This window comes from Quercus robur, chromosome 10 (genome assembly GCF_932294415.1).
Source record: "Quercus robur chromosome 10, dhQueRobu3.1, whole genome shotgun sequence".
Lineage (NCBI taxonomy): Eukaryota > Viridiplantae > Streptophyta > Magnoliopsida > Fagales > Fagaceae > Quercus > Quercus robur.
In genome coordinates this window covers 53,668,249-53,689,370 of record NC_065543.1, presented here as the reverse complement: position 1 = coordinate 53,689,370, position 21,122 = coordinate 53,668,249, and the positions used below count along the sequence as shown (strand labels likewise).

At 38.0% G+C, this 21,122-nt stretch overlaps 1 protein-coding gene across 1 annotated transcript; it reads right to left on the bottom strand.

Moving 5' to 3' along the window:
- Positions 1 to 570: 570 nt before the first annotated feature.
- LOC126702730 (DEK domain-containing chromatin-associated protein 1-like) lies at positions 571 to 7,771 on the bottom strand. The gene is made up of 11 exons (XM_050401549.1): positions 6,879 to 7,771; positions 6,752 to 6,785; positions 4,377 to 4,456; positions 4,229 to 4,288; positions 3,947 to 4,057; positions 3,782 to 3,862; positions 3,607 to 3,687; positions 1,927 to 2,473; positions 1,313 to 1,410; positions 1,194 to 1,224; positions 571 to 1,084 (listed from the first exon to the last, which is right to left on the bottom strand). The coding sequence occupies exons 1-11, from the start codon at positions 7,410 to 7,412 to the stop codon at positions 909 to 911; spliced, it is 1,833 nt and encodes a 610-aa protein (XP_050257506.1). The 5' UTR covers positions 7,413 to 7,771; the 3' UTR covers positions 571 to 908.
- Between the last annotated feature and the right edge of the window lie 13,351 nt (positions 7,772 to 21,122).

Genomic DNA, 21,122 nt, shown 5'->3' with positions numbered 1-21,122 from the left:
ATACGCACTCCTAAGTAAACCCCGAATACATAACCCCACCTGACAAAATTGTGTATCAAGTAATCAATAAACATATAGCGACTCCATCCCACTACCTCCACCCATGAGACCCTAAAAACAAAATATGCGCCCCTATCTCTAACAAAGAATGTATCACTTCACAAGATGAAAATGAAAGCCCAGATCTCAAAATTAAGGGGAGGAAGATAACTTCAAACCCTTTGATATGTCCTCAACTTCACACAAGCTTGAGCCCATCCATCGACCTACATATGCTTGGGACATTCCCAACTAACATGTTTTCTAAAAATAATAATAATCATAATAATATCTGACCTTTTAAGTTCTGAAATATAATAGAGTACTGCAGAAAATACAAGTTCTTTGATTTCATCAACTTTAAATAATTCATCTTCAGTCAATAACTGCATTAATAAAACCACCATAAGATTTCAAACCTGATAAGAATCACCTTTGATAAGGTGCTAGAAATAATTTCAAGCATGCATACATGCAGTTTCCGGAAGCAGCCCTTCTTGCTAAACAACTAATACAATTTAGGAAAAAATCTTGAGATAAAGCCATTCACTAAACATTTAAAGAGGATAAATATCAAAAGTCTGAACATAATTTTCTGAAAGGAAAGAGAAACTATCAAAAAAATAAAACTAACTAATAAAACTACGGAGATTATAAGTACAACAAAAGAGGTTAATTCATATGGTACAAACAAACCCGGTTGGGTACATGTGTCTAAAATCAGTCATGATATCTAGACATCCACTGTAGTTTGTCAATTATAGAAGCTGAAGGATCCCCAGTAGAAAGATCATCTACCTGAAGAATGCACTACAAGCTTCAAATGTTCTGCAAAGGTCATAGAAAGTTCTTTGTCTCAGTCCAATGCACTAAGCATCATCGTCGTCGTCATCGTCTTCATCTTTGTCTGCATCATCACCAGCATCAGCATTCTCCTCAGCATCCTCTCCCTCATCTTCCTCATCACTCATGTTATTTATCACATCTGTAATTATATCCTTCACCTCTGCTTTTCTATGCATTAAGTCAACACCAAAGTGGGTACCTAATAAAATTACATTTGCTAAGTCAACCAGGTTAAACTGAAAATCTAATATCATTATTGTTGTTATTTAGGTTGGGGTGGAGTAAATATAAATAAAAGTGAACCATACCAAGTTGCCTGAGAATATCAGATAAAGTTGCCTGCATCATGAGAAACAGAGTACATTTAAAATGACATACACAACCTTAACAAACCAATCTATGTGATGCTGTAGGAAAGTGTACTTACAGTATTGAAGTCCACCTCCTTCAGGATATTAACAACCACAGCATGCATCTCCTCTCTGCTGGGTTCTGCCTTTGCCTTCTTACCAGCTTTGCCTTTTCCTGGTTCCAGGATATATTTGATAAAAAGGTGAGATATTCGTCCAGCCATAGAAACTATTTTAACATGAAGCCATGATATTATTCCTAGAATACCATGCATTAACTTCACAACAATTTCAGGAAAATTTGCAATAAAACCATATGCTAATGGACCTTCAACCTTTATTTTATTTTTATATTAGTAAATAAAATCAATTGAAAAAAAAAAGCACAAGGTGTGCAACCCTAATATTAGACCTTCAATCATTTAAAGCATGTTAGTTTACTAAGTTAAAAATAAACTCAGAAGAACAACTTTTTGTCTAAGAAAGTAAATTGGCTATAAGATGCAAAAACAAACTCATAGTAATATATGTAACCCAAAAAAGAAAAACCCCAACCTCAAAAGTAGTTCCATGAAGGGGGAAAAAACATTTGAACAAAAACTGAATATCCAATGTGCCAAAATCATCTATAGCAGTCATAAAATTAAACATTTATGTTTGGGGAAAAAATGCAGGGCAATGCGCAATGCACCTTGATCCTTTGCCGAGACCTTTCCTGGGGACCTGCTTGACTGTTTCTTGCTTGCATCTTTCTCTTTGATGTTCTTCTGGCTTTCCTTTTCAACCTTCTGTTTTTTAGATGTTGATTCCTTTGACTTGGAACGTGAGCTAGAAGTTCCACCAGTATCACTGGCACCTCTTTTCAAAGTTGAACTAGATGATTTTTTTGGAGATTTTGCAGGAGCCTTCACAGATTTTGCGGGGGTAGCCTTTTTGACAGGCTTGGGTTTTTCAACTGTTTTTGTCACTGAACCATCCTTCCGACCTTTTTTTGATGAGCTTTTTGACATCTGCTCCTTTGGTTTCTCTTCCTCTTCCTCCTCCTCTTCCTCTTCCTCTTCCTCAAATTTATGTTCTTCATGATCACTTTCTTCATTTGGTACTGTTTCATTGTCATCATCATTATGAGATTCATCTTTTGCACCAGGAGATTCAACTTTATCCTCAACTTCATCTTCTTCCTCAACTTCCGATGACTGCTTTTGCTTTTTTGCAACTTGGGGTGTTTGTTTTTGTTTCTAGAGACAAAAATGGGAAAAAAATCAAAGTCACCAAAACTTTGAATGAGGTGGAGAGCCATGGACAGCACAAAAGATACATTGATAAACAAAGGCCGACAAGAAGAGAGAGAACTACAACCATCAATCACACTTAGTGCCTCAGAATACTTAGAAGTCCAAGACCCTTATCATGAAAATCAGGGAAAATTTTATAACTGAAATAAATCATCAAGCAAAGTGCAGGAAGCAAAAGTCAAAACTCCTTATTGGTTCCTTATTCGTTTAGACTCTTTCTAAGGAGAGTTAGTCATGCATATATACATGTTACAGAGGTCATGAACATCAAACATATCACAATCAGGGTAATAGAAGGTATGAGAAAGCATATACGTGTATGATAGAGAGGGACAGAAATAAATCAAAGGCACAGCACACATCCAATCACTTGCCTAGAATTTTTAGCATGTTATGTTATGTACCTTCACAGCCACAATCCCATTACTTATGATAAAGCTGGCTACCGCTTTGTATATTTCAATCACAGCAATATACAACACCATCTAAAAATTACACTACCCCTTTAACTGTGTACTACATTCATATACTGCAAAAGCAGGCATGACTAAGACAACAACAGAGCAGCAGATATGTCATTAGAGGATCTGATTTAAGCATGGTTCAGAGACCACCCTAATCTAGTTAGTGTGTAAAAGACCTCCTGTCCAAATTATGTTATGATTATTAAGTTTCTCCTGACCAGCATATGTATGCCATTGACAATTCCAACTCCTAAAAGTAAATGTATCAGCAAATGGAAAGATGGGGGCACATAAACAACATAATGAACTTTTCCATTTTGAAAACTTAATTGCTAACTAATACTTCAGACAAGTATAACCCCTTAGCCAAATGTTCATGATTACCAACTAAAGATGGCAATTCAAAATAACAGATCATAAAATGAGCAGCAACATTCTCATCAGGATCAGATAAAATCCTCTGAGTTAGAATAAAATTTAGTATGAAAATTTGATCTTGCCTAAGGTCATATCAATTAAGCATAGGTGTTACTAAATAAGATATCTCCACTAAAAGGCCCAGCATCATGAGCAAGAGGTGGGGGGGGGGGGGGGGGGGGGGGGGAAACAAACCTTGCGTTGTGTTTCTGCAGATGCTTCTCCAGAGCTTGCAGTTTTGCTTGGTGTGGACTTCCTCCTACGCTTTTGACCTTTCTGAAATTCAAATACAGAATAAGCTTCAGCAACTCACACCCTGAGAACTTATCATCAAATGCTTGATCTATGGACTAATGATGTAATGTAAAACCTGATCTTTATCAGCAAGCAAAACATCAGTTGTAGGATGTGGAGATTCCAAAAACTCTAACAACTTTGCAGAGAGTTCTTCCTGAAATTAAAGACAAGCTAGGAAGATTATGGGAAATTGATACAATGTAGATACAATAACAAGTATCATTCTATCAGAACTTACCTTCTTTGTCATTGATCTATTTATTGGAATATTAAGCACATCACAGAAATCCATCAATTTTTCCTTAACACACTTGTCAATCCTCTCCTTTACCTTTGCCCGCTGCTTTTCCTACGGTAAAAAAATTTATTGAAAAAAAAGAAGTTATAATCAGATTAACAGGATACTAAAGACATGGATAGACAAGAAGATTATATTACGTTGATATAATCAAGAAAATTATAACCATAAATCAACAAGAAAGACAAAATGAGTATAATTTCAGCAAACAAGAAAAAACACCTCATTCCCGGTCCATACATAGCCTGAAAACTGGCCTATATTTTTCTTACAAATATGCACCTACACAAGAATGCCAACAATTAACATCTCAATCATCTGATGAATGTCAATCCAAAACAGATACCAAGAAACTGAGTTGGTTGGTCACCTTAGCTTTCTTTCCGTAAAGTATTGAATGAAGCATTTGCAGATTGTCATCAGTTTTTCTCTTGGACAACTTGAAAGCCACTGAAACAGTTTAGATAATCAGACAAAAAATAGGCCAGGCTGCAGTAACAAGAAAGTTGAATTGAAGTGAATAACATGCCTCAAAACAAAGTATCTGTGGACAATAAGAGCTGAAAAATGTTTCCCTCTTGACATGCAGATGATTCTCAGATGTGTCAAAATCTTCTTTTAAAAAAAGAAAACCCTTTCCATCATTATCCTGATGGAAGTAAACAACAATGAAGACAACACCTGACTTGAATTAATCATTCTTCTTCATTTTCTAACTTTCAATCCCCCAACCCCAAGAACATGGTATATAAACTCCAAAAAAGAAATCCCTCACATATTTAGATTGCTAAATTTCCCTCATCCATTTGACATTCTTCAAGCTACTATGCCTCAATAAGTTTTGATTGTTGAAGAGAAAGAACCAGTACTATTCTTAGTCTTTCTTAAAAAAAAATCTAGAAATGGAATAGAATATCAACATAAAAAAAAATTTAATACCCTTTATTTTTCATCTTTTATATTCAATTGTGCAGTCACCCTAAAAGGGGAAAAACAAAACTTCCATTGTCTGGCTTCACCTAAATTCTTTGCTGTTAGATTTATATTGACAAATACTATCTCAATATTTCTAGAATAAGTTCAGCACAGCAATTTGGTTGCTGCACCTAAGCCACTTAAGGGTTAACTATTCACTGGTAATGAAAGTCCTAACCTAGCAACAGAGAGTAATATTCCACAACATGACCCCACTTCAAACAGATTGGTTATATATTTATGATTTTAAGCATGGCATAGATTAAATATGAAATATATTACTTGATGTGAAGAAGGAAAGAATATACAAAGTTAATTGTCTTCCTATGCTCCGTAGCCCTTGTTGGAATATAATAACATAGATTTTCATAACCACTAAGACAACTTGACATTTCCACTGCTTGCAACAAGTCCATTAGTCCATATTACCGACAAGGTGTGATATTTTATGACCCAATAATCAAAAACTGTCCCTGATAGATCTACCAAGAAACAAACTACTATAATAGAATTTATAAAAAAATTAACACCCCCAAGTAATCTTTTTTATGTATATATCAAGTTTCTTTAGTTAACAAGGTGTGTGAGGCTCTTTGGGCACCCCACTACCAATTCAATTTGAAGTTTGTTTTGCCATCATATTGTTATGAAGTTCTGCAATTATTTTTATTAGGATGAAAATCAAAAGAATTGTGCAATAGAAAGTGAATCAGGAAGAATAATAAGGCAAATTATTCATTTCTGCTTAGACTGTCTAACAACGAAAAATCAAAGTGCTGTAAGTTACCCAAGGAAACTAAGTAACCGTTTGGATACGGCTTTTCCCACGTCTGTGTTTTTTTTTTTTTTTTTTTGGAAGCGCATTTCTGACTTTATGTGGCTGTGGTGGTTTTCCAATGGGTCCTATGCACAGTTTACAGGACCCACAAACCTCTTTTTTAACACGACTTTTATTAAAAATTGGTCACATGGCACTATTAACACATTTAAAAATTATTTTGCTACAGTATTTTTAGTTTTTAGCTAAATAAGCAGTATAAAAACGGACCCTAAATCAATTTCCCACTTTTTGATACTGACACATGGCAGAACATGTCTTTTCATTGTTAAGTTACACACACACTCGATAGTCTTGAACTCACAACCTCACCCTCTAACTAATTATTATGGGAGAAGAAAGTGCCAATTGAGCTATAGCTCATAGCTCTGTTTGTTTATACATATTATACCCCCAAAAAAAAAAAAAAAAAAAAAACTTGGGGATTTTGACACAAACCATCCTAATTAATTAAGTGAAGAGTGATGCTAAAATTAAGCAAACAAAAGCAAGTTTGGAGCCTAATACAAACTAAAAATGTCTCAAACTTAAAACCCAAGTTCTTGTACTTTGCATATCAGATCAAAGGAAATACTGAAGCAGCCAATCAAAGTGAGCTCTACGACACATGTATTTGCAGTTAACTTCCTCATACGCACTTTACAATATAAATATGTTCCACCATATAAACATTCAAAACTCAATTGTAAATACACAATGACACTAGCAAAATATCTATTTCTTACACATTTTAAGCGGGGAACGGTGGGTTAGAACCATTTGATGTAAAGGTCATTGGTGACACTAGCAATATCTAATCAGTATACGAAGCAAATCGTGCAATTACCACTAAATGAGCTTGGTTCAATATGACAGATTCTTAGCTCAAAAGTCATTCACCTAACAACAATCTAAAAGCTTAAAACACACCAAGAAAAGAAACCGAAACATACCATTTGGAATATCCTTGAGCTGCGTACCAGAACCCTGCATTTCCACAATCCCAATTTAATCAAAAAAAACCAAAACTTTCACTCAAAATGTGACCCAAAACCCACAAAAATTTTCAAACTCCATTACCTTCTCAATGGACAAAGCTTTGTTCGCCGACGACTTCCCGGACCTCCCCGGCGACGGCACAGAGAACCTCTCCACCATCTTCCTCTCCCTCGTCGGCCTGTCACTCACCGGCGTAGCATGCTCTTTCTCCTTCTCTTTCTCTTTCTCCTTATCCTTCTCCTTCTCCTTCTCTTTCTTCTCCTCCGCCACCGACTCCAACTCCTCGCTCGCCTTCTTCTTCGCCGCCGCGGCGGCCGCAGCCACCTCGCTCTGGTCCTTCTTCGAGCTCCCTCTCCGGCCACTCCTCTTCCCTTTCTTGCTCGGCGTTTCAGCCACCTTCTCCTTCTTCTCTCCTTCAACTTCTTCCTCAACCTTCTCAGCCCCAACTCCTTTCTCCCCCGCCCCTTCTTCTTCAACTTTCTCCGACACCGCCACAAGATTTTCCCGCTCTTCCTCCTCTTTCTTACCTCCCTCCACTTCGAGCTTCGCCTCCTCTTTCTCTCCAGCCGGAGCTTCCTCCTCCGGCTTCTTCTCCTCTAGGGTTACGGTAGCCATGGGAAACAAACACCCGAACACAAACCACAAATTTCACACACACACGCACGCGCACACACACACAAAGAGAGCGCTAAAACCCTAGGGCTTGTTTGGGGGGTTTTGGGAGGGAAACCCTAGAAATCGAAACGCTCACACAGAGAAAGATAGAGACTTTTTTTGAGTTTTGACTTTTGACTTTGTTTAAGAGAGAGAAATTGAGAGGGATTTTGTGACAAAAAAAAATTGAGGGAAATGAGAAATGAAAAATGAATTTGGGAAATTTTGAGAGCGCGGTTGTGAAGTAAAAAGGAGCGCGGGGGTTCAAATTTTGATGCCAAATTTTGTGAGCGGGCTTGGGTTTGTGTTTTTTTTTTTTTTTTTTTTTTTTGGGAGTTAAATTTTTTAGTCTCGACAAACAGAGACAAAAAATAGTATAGGTTAATAGAGGAAGAAAAGGTTGCTATTACTAGTAGTAGTGAGTGAGTTGTCTCTGACTGACTGACTGACAGAGGGACAGTTTTTGTGAATAAATTGCGTGACTGTTGTGGGTCTGGTACCGGCAATCAGCATTGTGTACGTGACATATGTCTATATGCTCTATGGATTTTGAGTAATTTGAAGTCTTAACCTAGTATCATGTGACTCATAGGCTCATAGCTAATGTATTATGTAATGACCCACCACTAATTATCTACTTCTGCCTTGGAAACTGAGTAGGGTAGTAACGGTTGTTGATTTTTATTTTGAATATACTTGAGGTTCAAGTTTGAGACTTTGAATTTATCAATGAAAAAAAAAAACAAAAAATTATTTATATATATAAAATAAGTATGGGACTACACTTTTTTTTTCTTATGGGAAGATTGAAAACTTTATTAATAATGTGAGAAAGATATAGCTTATTTTAAGAAACAAAAATTCTCTTCAATCTAATTTTAGGTGATAAATGTGCTAGTCCCTGCAAAAAGCAAGCATGCTCGAGATAACCAAAGCCATAGAAGTGGGAGGGGGAGATGGTTCACTTAGAGCTCAGTACACAATGAGGGAGTCACCTTTAAGAATAAACTCTTAAATACCAACATCATTTGCAAACTTCAAATGCCTTTGAATCTGCTTCGATCACTCCCAAAAGGTGTTGTTTCCACCCTCTGCTTGTCATCTCGAATAATGACCCCTACACCCATTGAATTATGTGCTGAGAAGACCGCTCCATTGACCTTAATTTTGAACATCGATGTCGATGGTGGAGACCAAGAGACTAAGGGTGACACCGATGGGTTATGACTGGAAATTGCTGCTACGTCGTATTCATCCAAGAATTGTGGCGCCCACTACACCAAAACCATCCCACGCTTCTTTATTCCCCCGTGTTTAACTTCATTTTGATTGAACCATTTCATTAAATTTGTGTTAATAATTTAATAATAGTTGAAATTATATTATTAAACTTAATGATATATTATAATTTTTATTTGTGAACTTATCATTATATTAACTTTTATTAATGTGTGTTTGGGAATTTATTACAAGCTAGTTTTTTTTGCTTATTCTAAGTACTATTTGTGGATCTCAAACAAATTTTTTGTCTCAACTTTATTACAAATAATTTAACTTTAAGCAAAATAAGTTAACTTTTAACTTTCTATCTCACATTTTTAACTAGTCATATGACTTACTTAAATAATACATGTGGATAGTTTTTTTAGACATAATGATTTACATAAAAAATCCTACAACCTAAGTTGTATACCAAATCTCAATCTTATACAAATAATCTATAAGAAATAAACCATTTTCAAATAGTGGGATCAACTTCATGACCGCATGCATCCAGGGCTCATTTCGGCATTTCCAAGGCTCAGTCTTACACCAAAGAGGCCAATCAATAAACGAGTCTGTACTACATGACACATAATAAGGCCCAATCATATAGTGAATAAGGCTCGACAACAAAAAAGGTCATACTGTACACGACCCACATATATAGGCCCAATCATTCGCTGATTCACAACACCTAAATATTTATATCAAAGAAATTTCCATAAGATGGGTTCGTTCACATTGAAAAAAATGAGCCCATCACTTCCCTTCCTCTACACAAAAGGCATAAAAGGCTCACATATGGTTGTATAATTATTTGAATGTTACCCACACTGTCTACTTTTATCATTTACTTGTCAAGTTGTTGTGAACAATGCCCCTATTAGAAGAAGATAGTGAATATTCTAAGATAGTGAGTATGGATCGTTAATAGCACCTATAAACATTTGTCTTTCGAAATAAAAGTCTTGAAATATAACCCATGCTTTATGCCATAGGTTTAAAACATAAAGAAATAGAGAAAAGAGTGATATGGCTTGGAAGATTGGGGAGTACAACTATGAAGGGCTCATTGGCATCACCCATTGGAACTATGTGAGTTTGGACATGTATAGTTAGGCTGAAGTCTACAGTGAAGGTGTGTGTTCATTATTAACGCCTAATAACCATTTGCACACAACCTATAGTTGGATGAGGAAGTTAAGGCTCTAATCTCCATCACCTTTGATGGAGAAATTGAGAGATGTAGCTAGTTTAGCTAAAAAAAACCACTTAAACAAGCAAGTTTCAAAGAACTCGTTTGGTGTAAAAAAGCTTGGTTGGGAAAGAAAAACATAAGAAATTGAAATAAAGCATTCTTATTTCTTAAGGACAATCTGGGTGTTTCAAAGAAAAGCCTGAAACGCCATTGCATCCTGGGGATAATCAACTAATTCAAAACCTTACTACATCCCATTATAAAAGGGGAAGGTGTGGATGAGGGAAACAATAAGCAATAAAAGAATTAGAAACTGGTGAAAAAGAAAAAGGAAAAGAAAAAGAAGAATCAAAACAATTTAAAGCTTCCTAGCTATTTGACGTTATCTCTCATTCTCCACCAACATCTAAGAGCATTCACATTGGGAATGGTATATGCCATATGTTGGTTCAATTTAGCATAAAAGCCCAAAAACCCCCCACTGCATTCGAACTTGTAAATGTAGACTATTGCAAAAAAAATTGCAATTGTGCTACAGTGCGATTCTAAATGTAGAATCGCATTGTAGCTCAATTGTAAAACCAAAAATATTATTTTATTCTTTTTCTCTCTCAATTGTCTCCCCGACTCTCCCACTCTCTCAACTCTGTCTCCCATGTCTCTCTCTCTCATATGTCTCCCTCTTCCTTTGCTTTCTCTCAATGATTTCTCCCTCTCCCTTTGCTCTCCCTCAAGCCATCGTTGGCCACCATTGTCCAGCAATGCCAAGTCCAGGTCGCGTCTCACCCAACGACGCCCAACAGCATGGATCGGTGAAGATCGGCGATTGTGCTATGATGTGTGCTGTGTGTGTGGCTTCGATGTTTTGCTCCGATTGTGGCGGCGTGGGTTTTATTGATGGGTTTGCTCAGATGTTTTTTTTTTTTTTTTTTAATCTATTGTGGCCAGTGCTAGAGGTTGAGGGAGAAAGAGAGGTTGATGGTGGGGGCTTACCATGGTGGTGGTGGGTTTAATGAGTGTGGGTGTGGTTGGATTGGTTCATGAGTTGTGGCTCTCTCAGTGATGGGTTTTGGTTTGGCCGTCGGTATGGGTTTTGGTCGTGGGTATGGGTATGGCCGTGGCTTTTTTTTTTTTTTTTCCTGGTGGGGGTGGGTTTGTGACTGATGTGGTGGTGGTGGTGAGGGTTGCCTTGGTGGTGGTGATTTTTGCTGGCCATGGGTGATATTCATGGGTGTGGTTAAGTTGTGTTTTGGCTATTTTTTTCTTGGCAGTGGTGGGTTCGTGACTGATGCAGTGGTGGTGGTGGTGGTGGTGGTGATTTTTGGCGGTTGTGGGTGATATTCATGGGTGTGGTTCAATTGTGTTTTGGTCATGGGTGATGTTCATGGGTTTGGGTTGGTAGTGGGTGGATGAGAAAGAGAGAAAAACAGAGAGAAGGAGAATAGAGATAAAGAGAGAAGAGGAAAGAAAGAGATATTTTTTTATATTATTTTATTTTGTAATTTATATTATTTTAATATATAGTAGGTAAAAATAAAAGTTGAGAGGCTAGATGTATTGTAAAATAGTATTGTATAATTAATAAAGTAGTTTTTTGGGATAGTAAAATTTGATAGGATGACATTTCCGGATGGAAATGCTCTAAGCAGTTAACAAGCAACCATAACACGCACCACCTCTCTCCCCCCCCCCCCCCCCCACGCGTGCGTGTATGTAAGTACAAATGCTATAACTAATCCTTTCACATAGTGAGCAAGTTCATTATTGTTTGGTACTAATTTATTACACATGTCCATATGAGACTAGGCTTGCTACATTACCAACAAAAAAAAAATATATATATATATCAAAATTAGTTCGGTGTTATTAATAATATATTGAATTGCCCATTGAGGAGTGGACACTAAATAATGCAAGGGGAGAATTACATTCAAAGCATCTCCTTTCACAAATTACATGCTTACATCCCAACTCTGTTATTGTTGCTACTACCAACCTTTGTAGTTGCCCTTGGTGGTTAATAGCATTTGTATGTGTTGCAATCCCAAGCGCAATGGTTCAACAAAGAAGATGTAGTGGTTTATTTTGCTTTTGCTAACCAAGCTATCTAGGTTTTAAGCTTTTAGCGAGTCTCAATCTTGTGCCATTTCATTCCATACAAAGAGAATATATTTCTTGTAATTTCTCCCTACTGCTATTAAGCTTGCTCTCTTTTAATTTGTTGCTACATAAAAAAATACTTTCACAAAAAGTGCATAAGGATTTTATTAACTTTCTCTAAAAACTATAACAATTGCAAAATTTCATGACAAAAAGTAATCAAATATATGTTTAATAATAAGTACATTCCCATCTCTTTCTAATTCTTAACTTGGTGGACTTTGAAAATTTGGCCGCAACCCTTCCTTCCACCAACTCAGGCATGTCATCATTAAAGTCAGCATTTGCTTATAGGTTGACAGCAAAGTCAAAAACTTGAGCATATGCACTAGGTATGGACCCAGTGAGCTTGTCCTTATACGAGCTCTACCTACCCTTCTCTCCCACACTCCAGCCACTTAGGCTGGTCTCGCCTCTAGTTTGCTCTCTCGTGTTTACTCTCTTAGTGCTCTTCTCTAGCTTTATGTCTTCTTCACTCCATCTCTCGGAGTATTTGCACTCCATCTTTATCTCTACAAATCGGTCACTTCTCAGTCTATCTCAATCTCAATCTATCTCTGCAAATCGGTCTATCTCGGTCTCAATCTCTCTATCTCTACAAATCACCTTCATCTCGATCTCTTTCTCAACTCAGTCTCTCTCTCTCTCTCTCTCAAACTGACCCACTCCCTCTCTCTCAAACCGACCCATTATCCCCAAATTTACACGGTTAGGGATTTGGCTTATTGTGTTCTTCTGTTCTTTGTTTTGATTTCAGGGTTTTTTTTATAAAAAAAAAAAAAAAACTTTTTCTAATTTTATTTTAATTTCAAAAAAAAAAAAATTTAAGGAAAAACGGTGTCATTTCAGTAATGTTAACGGCAACTCCTAACTGAACACTAACGGAATCCTGCATTGACAAAAATTGAGAATTAGAGGACTGAAATGACAAAATTGAAAGTTAGAGAACTGAAATGAAAAAAACTGAAAGTTAAAGGGTCCGTTTTAGATTTTTGCCAATTTTATATTTCCAACCCGGTGATAAAAAAAAACATAAATAAAAAATTACAGAAAAGATATAAAAATAAAGTAAATTATAAAAATTACACTATGTTTGAGCCTCACGCATGCACACAAGGGCACTCCAACACTAAAGGAGGTGACAATTGGAATTATCACAATTTCCATATCTTTTGCGGACCCCACCAGCAATGGCATCAGGTTTGAAGTCCAACTCCTCTTTTCTTTGCACCCCAGAGGTAATAAATGCGCAATAAAGACCTTCTAGGCTTGGCACAACATTTCGGCCTGCCTCTTAGTCTGACATTTGCCATTTTTTCGCAAGCACTCTCCCTCTACTCGAAATCGTACCCGCTACCCAGAGTTACCTACCTGGGATTAGTACTGTACCTTATACAATAACAATAAACAGCTAAGATTAAAATTTTCTTTTTCTAACTTTAATCTCAATCATTTATTACTATCGCATGGACAATTGCATAGTACAAGCAATTTCGTCTACCTGTAAGGCCAAAAGAAATCAGAGAAATGTTTTGTAATAAAGACTAGGCATAATTTTTGTGTGTCCTGACACAAAATAGATCACAGCCAAATTCGCAGAGCTCTCAGAAACAAAAATTGCAATGGTTCCAACTTTCAAGACTTGGTAATTGAAAAGTAAACATAATAATCGGGAACCCAGAGGCCCAAAGTGACACTAACAACACTCAACAAGCCTTCTTAGCCTATGAAAAATTTCCATCACCCAAATTCCTCAACAAAACTGGTACTTTAGGTTCCCAATTATAAAAAGTTGGCCCTTAGCTTGATCTCTTCTGAGTATGAACCCAATGGAGAAGGAGAAGGCATGTGCCTCAAACCCATCAAGCCAACAAATGGGGATTACCCCCCTATGACAATATTGACCAAACCCATGATGCCTTCCTCTAATGATCGAGCTCACCTTAGCCAAGAAAGGTATCCACATCGGGAAAATATTATTCCGAGCACTTCCACCCTTAACCTAAATCGGATTGGCCCCAGTGGCAAAGAGAATCGAGACCGGGACCATTGGAGAGAGACTGGTGGAAAGAAGAGAGAATGGAAGTATCCAAATGAGGGAGCCAATTCAGCTATGGTCGCCGATGGAGAGCTCCAAAGTGATGTGAAGATTCTTCGTGAAAGGGATGAAAGTCTTAGAAGGCTAGAACCCATTGTAGCGCTAATGCATGGGGAAGCAGTACTCAGCCCAGTCTTGGAAAAGATAGGGCAGATAGTGGAAAAGCAGGGGGTTTGGACCTTAAGTTTTAAGTTTTTACCAACCTTTAGTCTTTATTGATGAAGATCATGGTCTGGAATTGCAGAGGGGCTCTTAGCCCAAACTTTTGCAAAATAATCATAGATATGATGAAGGATAGTAATTCGGATATCCTTGTTGTCACAAAGACGAGAGTTAGTGGAGATAGAGCAAAGGAAATAAAAAATAAGCTCCCTTTTGATGGAGCTGTGCATACGGATACCATAGGCTACGTAGGGGGTCTCTAGCTCTTATGGAACTCAGTAGTGGTGGAAGTGGAGTCCATTGCAACAACGGAACAAGAAATTCATGCCATTATCAAAGTCAGTAGCTCTAACCTTACCTGACTTCTTTCTGCTGTGTATGTGAGCCCTAGGTTCCATGAACGAACTGTCCTTTGGGGAAAACTTGAGACAGTAGCTTTAAACCATAATCTGCTTGGATCATGATAAGGGATTTTAATAAGGTCTTGTTAAGCAATGAAAAATTTGGGGGTTATCTTGTTAACACCAGAAGAGCCTTGAGATTCCAGGAATTCCTAGATGCTTGTGATATGATAGATATGGGGTTCAGTGGAGCCAAATACACCTGGTCCAACATGAGAGGAGTGGCTGAACTTATTCAAGAAATGTTAGATAGGAGCTTCTATAATCCCAGTTGGAGAGTCTTATACCCTGAAGCAAATGTCAGTTATCTTACGAGGCTAAACTTTGATCATTGCCCAATTCTGATAGAGTTGGATAAGAGCTCCCCAATCAAGCTCCTTATACCGTTTTGATTTCAACTGGGATGGCTCTCTCACCTTGATTTTCCCCGGCTAGTGAGAGAGAGCTGGGGAGATTTAGCTCCTCTTGACACAGCTGTGAATTCCTTTACCATTAAGGCCAAAACTTGGAACAAGGAAGTGTTTGGCAATATCTTTGTCAAAAAAAAAAAAAAAAAAAAATTGCAACCAAGCTAAGTGGCATCCAAGTAGCTATTAGTAATAGACCCTCCCAATCTCTAATTGACTTGGAGAAGGACCTGAGGAGAGAATATGTTGAAGTCCTTAGAATTGAAGAAGAGTTCTGGATTATGAAGTGCAGGGTTGAGGTGCTGGTTAATGGAGATCAAAATACCTCCTTTTATCATACATCCACAATTGCTTGAAGAAGAAGAAACAAGATTGTTAGCCTTCAAGATGGTAATGGGTATTGGACTAGCAATGAAACTGATGTAGCAGAGCACATAAGAGAAGGTTTTATTGCTCTTTACTCTACGGGTAAGGTGTCTAGCTCTAGAAGAACATGGCAGATCCCTAACTTGCCAGTTTGTCTCATTGACAAAGGCTGCGCTTACCTATCCGAACCAGTCATTGACCAAGAAATTAAGAATGCCATCTGGTTTATGAAGCCCTTCAAGGTGCCAAGACCGGATGGGCTTCATGCAGGGTTTTTCCAAAGGTCCTGGCTTCTGGTGAGCAGATTTGTTACTAAGGCAGTTCATGATGTTTTTCATAGTGGGAAAGTGCCTGAAACCCTCAATAAAACTCTCATTACTCTCATTCCTAAGCGACCTGGTGCTAATTGTTTGAGCAGTTATAAACCTATCAGTCTTTGCAACATTGTCTACAAGGTCATCTCAAAGGTTATAGTAGCCAGACTAAGACCTTACCTTGTTGATTTAGTGTCCCCCATGCAAACTGGGTTTGTTCCAAGATGAAAGGGTATTGATAATGTAGTCATTGTTCAAGAGCTCCTTCACTCAATGAGCACAAAAAAAGGAAGTTTAGGTTAAATGACAATAAAAATCGATCTAGAGAAAGCTTATGATAGACTTGAATGGAATTTTATTCTAGATACCCTAGCTCTCTTTAAGATTCCTAGCTTTCTGCTCAATGTTATAATGAGTTGTATCACTTCTTCTAGTATTGTTGTGTTGTTTAATGGTGGAGCGTTGAAGGAGTTCAAACCTACCAGAGGCAATCCTTTATCGCCCTACATATTTATCATGTGCATGGAGGTTCTAGGGTTCCTCATTAAGGACAAGTGTGACTCGAAGTTGTGGAATTCGGTAAAAGCCTCATGAGGGAGACCAACTTTCTCGCATTTGTTTTTTGCTGATAACCTTGTGTTGTTTGGGAAAGAAGACATAAAGAATTGCCAAAGTATGAAAAATGCCTTAGATGTGTTTTGTGATTTATCCAGGGAGAAAGTGAGCCTTAGCAAATCGAGGGTATATTTCTCGCCTAATGTTCTTGCTGAGAAAAGGGTAGACTTGTGTTCCTGGCTTAAGCTACACTCCACACCAAACCTTGGAAAATACTTGGGGTTCCCTTTAAAGCAACCTGGTTCCTTAAAGCATGATTTTGATTTCGTTATTGAACGAGTCCAGAGGAAGTTGACCAGTTCGAAGGCCCACCTTCTATCCTTTGCTGGAAGAGTGGTGCTAACTTAGTTAGTCCTAGTAGCTATCCTTGCGTATGTTATGCAGGAGACGATGCTTCGGGGAAAACCATAGAAGCAGTAGACCAAGTGAGTAGAAACTTCATATGGGGGTTGACTAAAGACAAGAGAAAACTGAACACAGTCAGTTAGGATAAGATAACAAGGCCTAGGAAAGAAGGGGGTCTCGACTTAACTGCAGCCAAGCCAAAAAATTTAGCCCTTCTAGCAAAGCTGAATTGGCGTATGAATGCAGAAAAAGACCAACTTTGGGCCAAGGTCTTGAGGCTTAAGTATGCGAATCCTAATAGATGTTGCTCTAGAACATGGGCTGGTATCAAGAGAGGAAAACATATCTTTGAGCAAGGAACAAAGTAGAATGTGGGGTCCGATAGTGGGCTTAGTTTCTGGCATGACAAGTGGTTGATAGAAGGGGAGCTTCGGTCCCTGATCTTGGGGCCTTTGCTTAGGGATGAGGACAAGCTGAGAATAAGTGATATGGTGCACGAAGGAAGGTAGAACGTCAATCTTTTCTCCTTTGTGTTCTCCCCAAAGATACTTCTTCGCATCAGAGCTGTTTCTACTCCCAAAACGGCTAATCTCATGGATACCCTCAGCTTGGGGATATCACCCTCAGGAGAGTTCGAAGGAAAATCCGCTTATAGGCTTGCGAAAGGGAGTAGGGACCCAACCTATGGATTTGCAGGTCAATGGATTTGGAAAACTAACACTCTCCTAAAAATCCAATGTTTTGTGTGGAAATGTTTTCTGCATAGCCTCCCAGTTAAAGACTTGTTGTGAAAAGAGGCATCACGGAGGACAGCACCTGTGGTTTTTGTAATAAAGGAAGCGAGACAGTCATTCATGTGCTCCAGGATTGCGAGTTTGCAAAAAACTTTTGGATGGGTCTAGGGAACCCGATATGTGATGGGAGGTTTTTTGAGAATGACCTCTGCCTTTGGCTGAAAGATAATTTGCATCCTGGCCAAAATGCCAAGGAAAACTCCATTCCTTGGAACGTCTTCTTTGCTTTTAGGATATGGGGCCTTTGGAATCATAGAAATAGAAGAATCTTCAAGCAATCTGAACCTAATCCCAAGCTTGCTGTGGAGGTGAATAATGTGGCCCTCAACTACTTCTATGTTATTGGCAAAAGTAAGGTCAAAACAAACCAAAGTCTTATATGGTTAGATGGGCTAAACTTGAAGAAAACTGGCACAAACTTAACATAGATGGCTCGGCTGTTGGAAATCCTAGTATTGTAGGGGGAGGAGGTGTAGTTCGAGATCACAATGGACAATGGGTAACTGGATTCGCTAAAGAGATTAATATAGCCAGTAGTGTTGAAGTAGAGCTTTAGGCCCTTAGAGATGGGCTGCAGACCTGCATTAACTTGAATCTTCCAGTGGTTGAAGTTGAAATGGATGCAAAAGTTGTCTTGGGATGGCTCTCGAGCCAGCACAAAGCCAATAGATCTCACTCTCTACTCATAATTGATTGTAGGAAGCTAATTAAAAAGATCCCTAGAGTGAAGATGCTGCACTCTTATAGAAAAGGCAACCAATGTGCAGACAAGATGGCTAGAATTGGTGGAGCTCAACAAGAAGATTTCAGGACTTTCTCATCACCCCATCAGATTCTATCTTTCTTTGTATTTCGATGAAATTGGTGTGTACCATGAGTGTCTTTGCTCAGACTTTGTTCCTTAGTTTTATATAATGCATCCCGTTTACCCAAAAAAAAAAAAATGTCTTATCCACTTAAGAGCACTCCCATCAGGTGTGCCAAATGTGCCAAATGTCAAATATTTGGCACATTTGACACACCAAACACAAAAACAAGCCCTCATCAGGCGTTCTATATCTCAAAAAATTTGGAACACGTCTATAGTACCGTCTCAAATATGAGACGGTACGGACAAAAATGCTATACACTGTTTGGCTTTATTTAATTCGTTTTTTCTCTCTCTTCCATCATTTGTCTCTCTTTGTCTCTCCATTTGCAACCCATCTCTCTCTCTCTGTGTCTGGCATTCTCGCCTCGCCGTCTCACCGTGCCGTCTCGCCAAGCTGTCTCGCCATGCCGATCTCACTACGCCGAGAGATAGAAATCGCCCAGGCTCGCCACTGATCACTGACCCACTTTGCGACGAAGAAGAACTCCAGTGTGAAGGACACGGTGGCCGAAAGTGAAAACTTCCATCAGCGACGGCGACGGAGACGGTTGTCTTGATCTAGTAACAAACACTAAAGGAAGAAAAAAAAAAAAGGGTTTGTGCCAATTCAATTTATGATTTTAGTGTAAATTGTAATTAATTTTATAATTGATTTGGTGGATTTGGGATGTGGTTTGTTTAAGGTTTCTGCCGGTGGTGGATGTGGATTTGTGCCGGTGGTGGGTTTGGGTTTGTGCCGATCTCTAGTTGTGTTTTTTTTTTTTGGTTGAGGCGGCGTTGGCGGATGTGTATTTGTGCCGGTGGTGGATGTGGGTTTGTACCGGTGGTGGGTTTGGGTTTGTGCCGATCTCTCTGGTTGTGTTTTTTTTTTTTTTTTTTTTTTGAGGCGCCGGTGGTGGCCGTTGGTGATGATGATAGTGATAGGGATAGGGAGGGGGAGGTAATATATTATTTTAATGTGTAGTAAATATTATTTTAATGTATAGAATTGAAGAACAGAACATCTGATAAATTGTATGTTGTAAAATGATGTGTTAAAATGATAAAGTGGGTTTTTGGTGTTTCAAAATAACATTTTTTTTTAGAGAGCTGATGAGAATGCTCTAAGAGCACAGAATTAGGAACTCAAGATGTAGTTTATAATAATCCAAATATTACAATGGCATCAGAATCATCAAGGAGAAAAAGAGTGTTATCTTAAAAAAAAAAAAAAAAGTGTGAATATAAAATCAAGAAAATAATATCAGTTGGCCCATATCACTAAAACTGGGCCAAGCTGTGGTTGAGCCCAAAGCCCAACTTAGTTAGTGCGGGTCGACCCGGGGGTTTATTAATGGAGTTTGTAAAATGACGAAAAGAGGCAACGGAGACATTGATATTACCAATCAGTCCCCACTTTATATAAAAACCACATTATTTCTTCTCTACCTAGTTCCCGAGCAGCAGCAGCCAAGGGTTTGGGTGTAATACTAGGGTTTTCCTCAAGAGTTATCAGAAATGATAAAAACTCTCTCTAATTCAACATCTATGTTTTCGGATTTACATCTGTTCTTTTCGATTTGTACACTTGTTTTTTTGTTCCTCGTTGTACTGTAGTTGATATGAATAATATTGACTCATTGAGGATATGTTTCCGTGGAAACAAAACAGTGCGTTTTTTAATTCAATGGAAATGTAGTGTAGGAAATGTTTGTGTATATATATATATATATATAAACACATTATTATGGAATGGTGTTTTAGTGTGTCTCGAAACCATGACGTTGTCTCAACCAAATTGCCACTCTGTGTGGTAATTGTTGTTATTTGGATTGGTAAGATAAATAATTAAATACCCATGTAATGGGTCTTAAATGCAAATCTATTCAAATGTTGTGGTTGTGGGTTTGGGAGCCACTGGATGTTGTGTGTAACTTATCAATAGAAAATCTTGAGCTAGTCCTCGTTGGCACTTTGTGTTATGATTTATTGTGCCGCAAGAAGATGTCTGCTTTTATATTTTATGTGTTCATTCAGTAGAGAAAGAGAACATAAAAGAAAAACAATTTAAAAAAAACTCAAGGACCAATTTTAGTTTAGTTGAACTGCCATTTGTTAATTTCAGTAATAGTGATATTCAAGTGATTAAATTTTACGTTGGCCATCAATCTACCACAGTCGCATAGAGAGAAAAGAGTAGAGGGCAGAGGCGGAGAAAATCTTAAAATGTAGAGGTAGAGGTAGAGGCGCAAGCTTTGACTGCTTTGTGTGAAACTAAAAAAGTGTGGAATGTGTGAAAGTGTGTAAAGAAGGGTAGATGTGCAAGAGACAAGGGTAGAGGAATTGAACTGAGGAAGCTCTGGGCCGGCCCTTTGTGGTTTGGTTTGTTACGTTTCAACTTTCAGGTACGTGCATTGTGCCTTTGGCTTTGGACTACTGTCCACAGCCAATATTGAATGAGATTTGTTTTTTTGACAATCTTGTGTTGTCTTGTTTCATTCTCTCATGTTATGTCTGTGAAACTTTTAGCTTTTATTGGTTGTAATGAAGCTCAAATAATCATTCTTTTATATCATGTCTTGACAACAATTTTACTTGTTTATAACTTTATATTTATAATATATTGACTATTAGTTTTGATACTTTGTGTTTTATGCACCCAATATCAGGACGTAGTCTAAAATTTTTTAATAGGTTG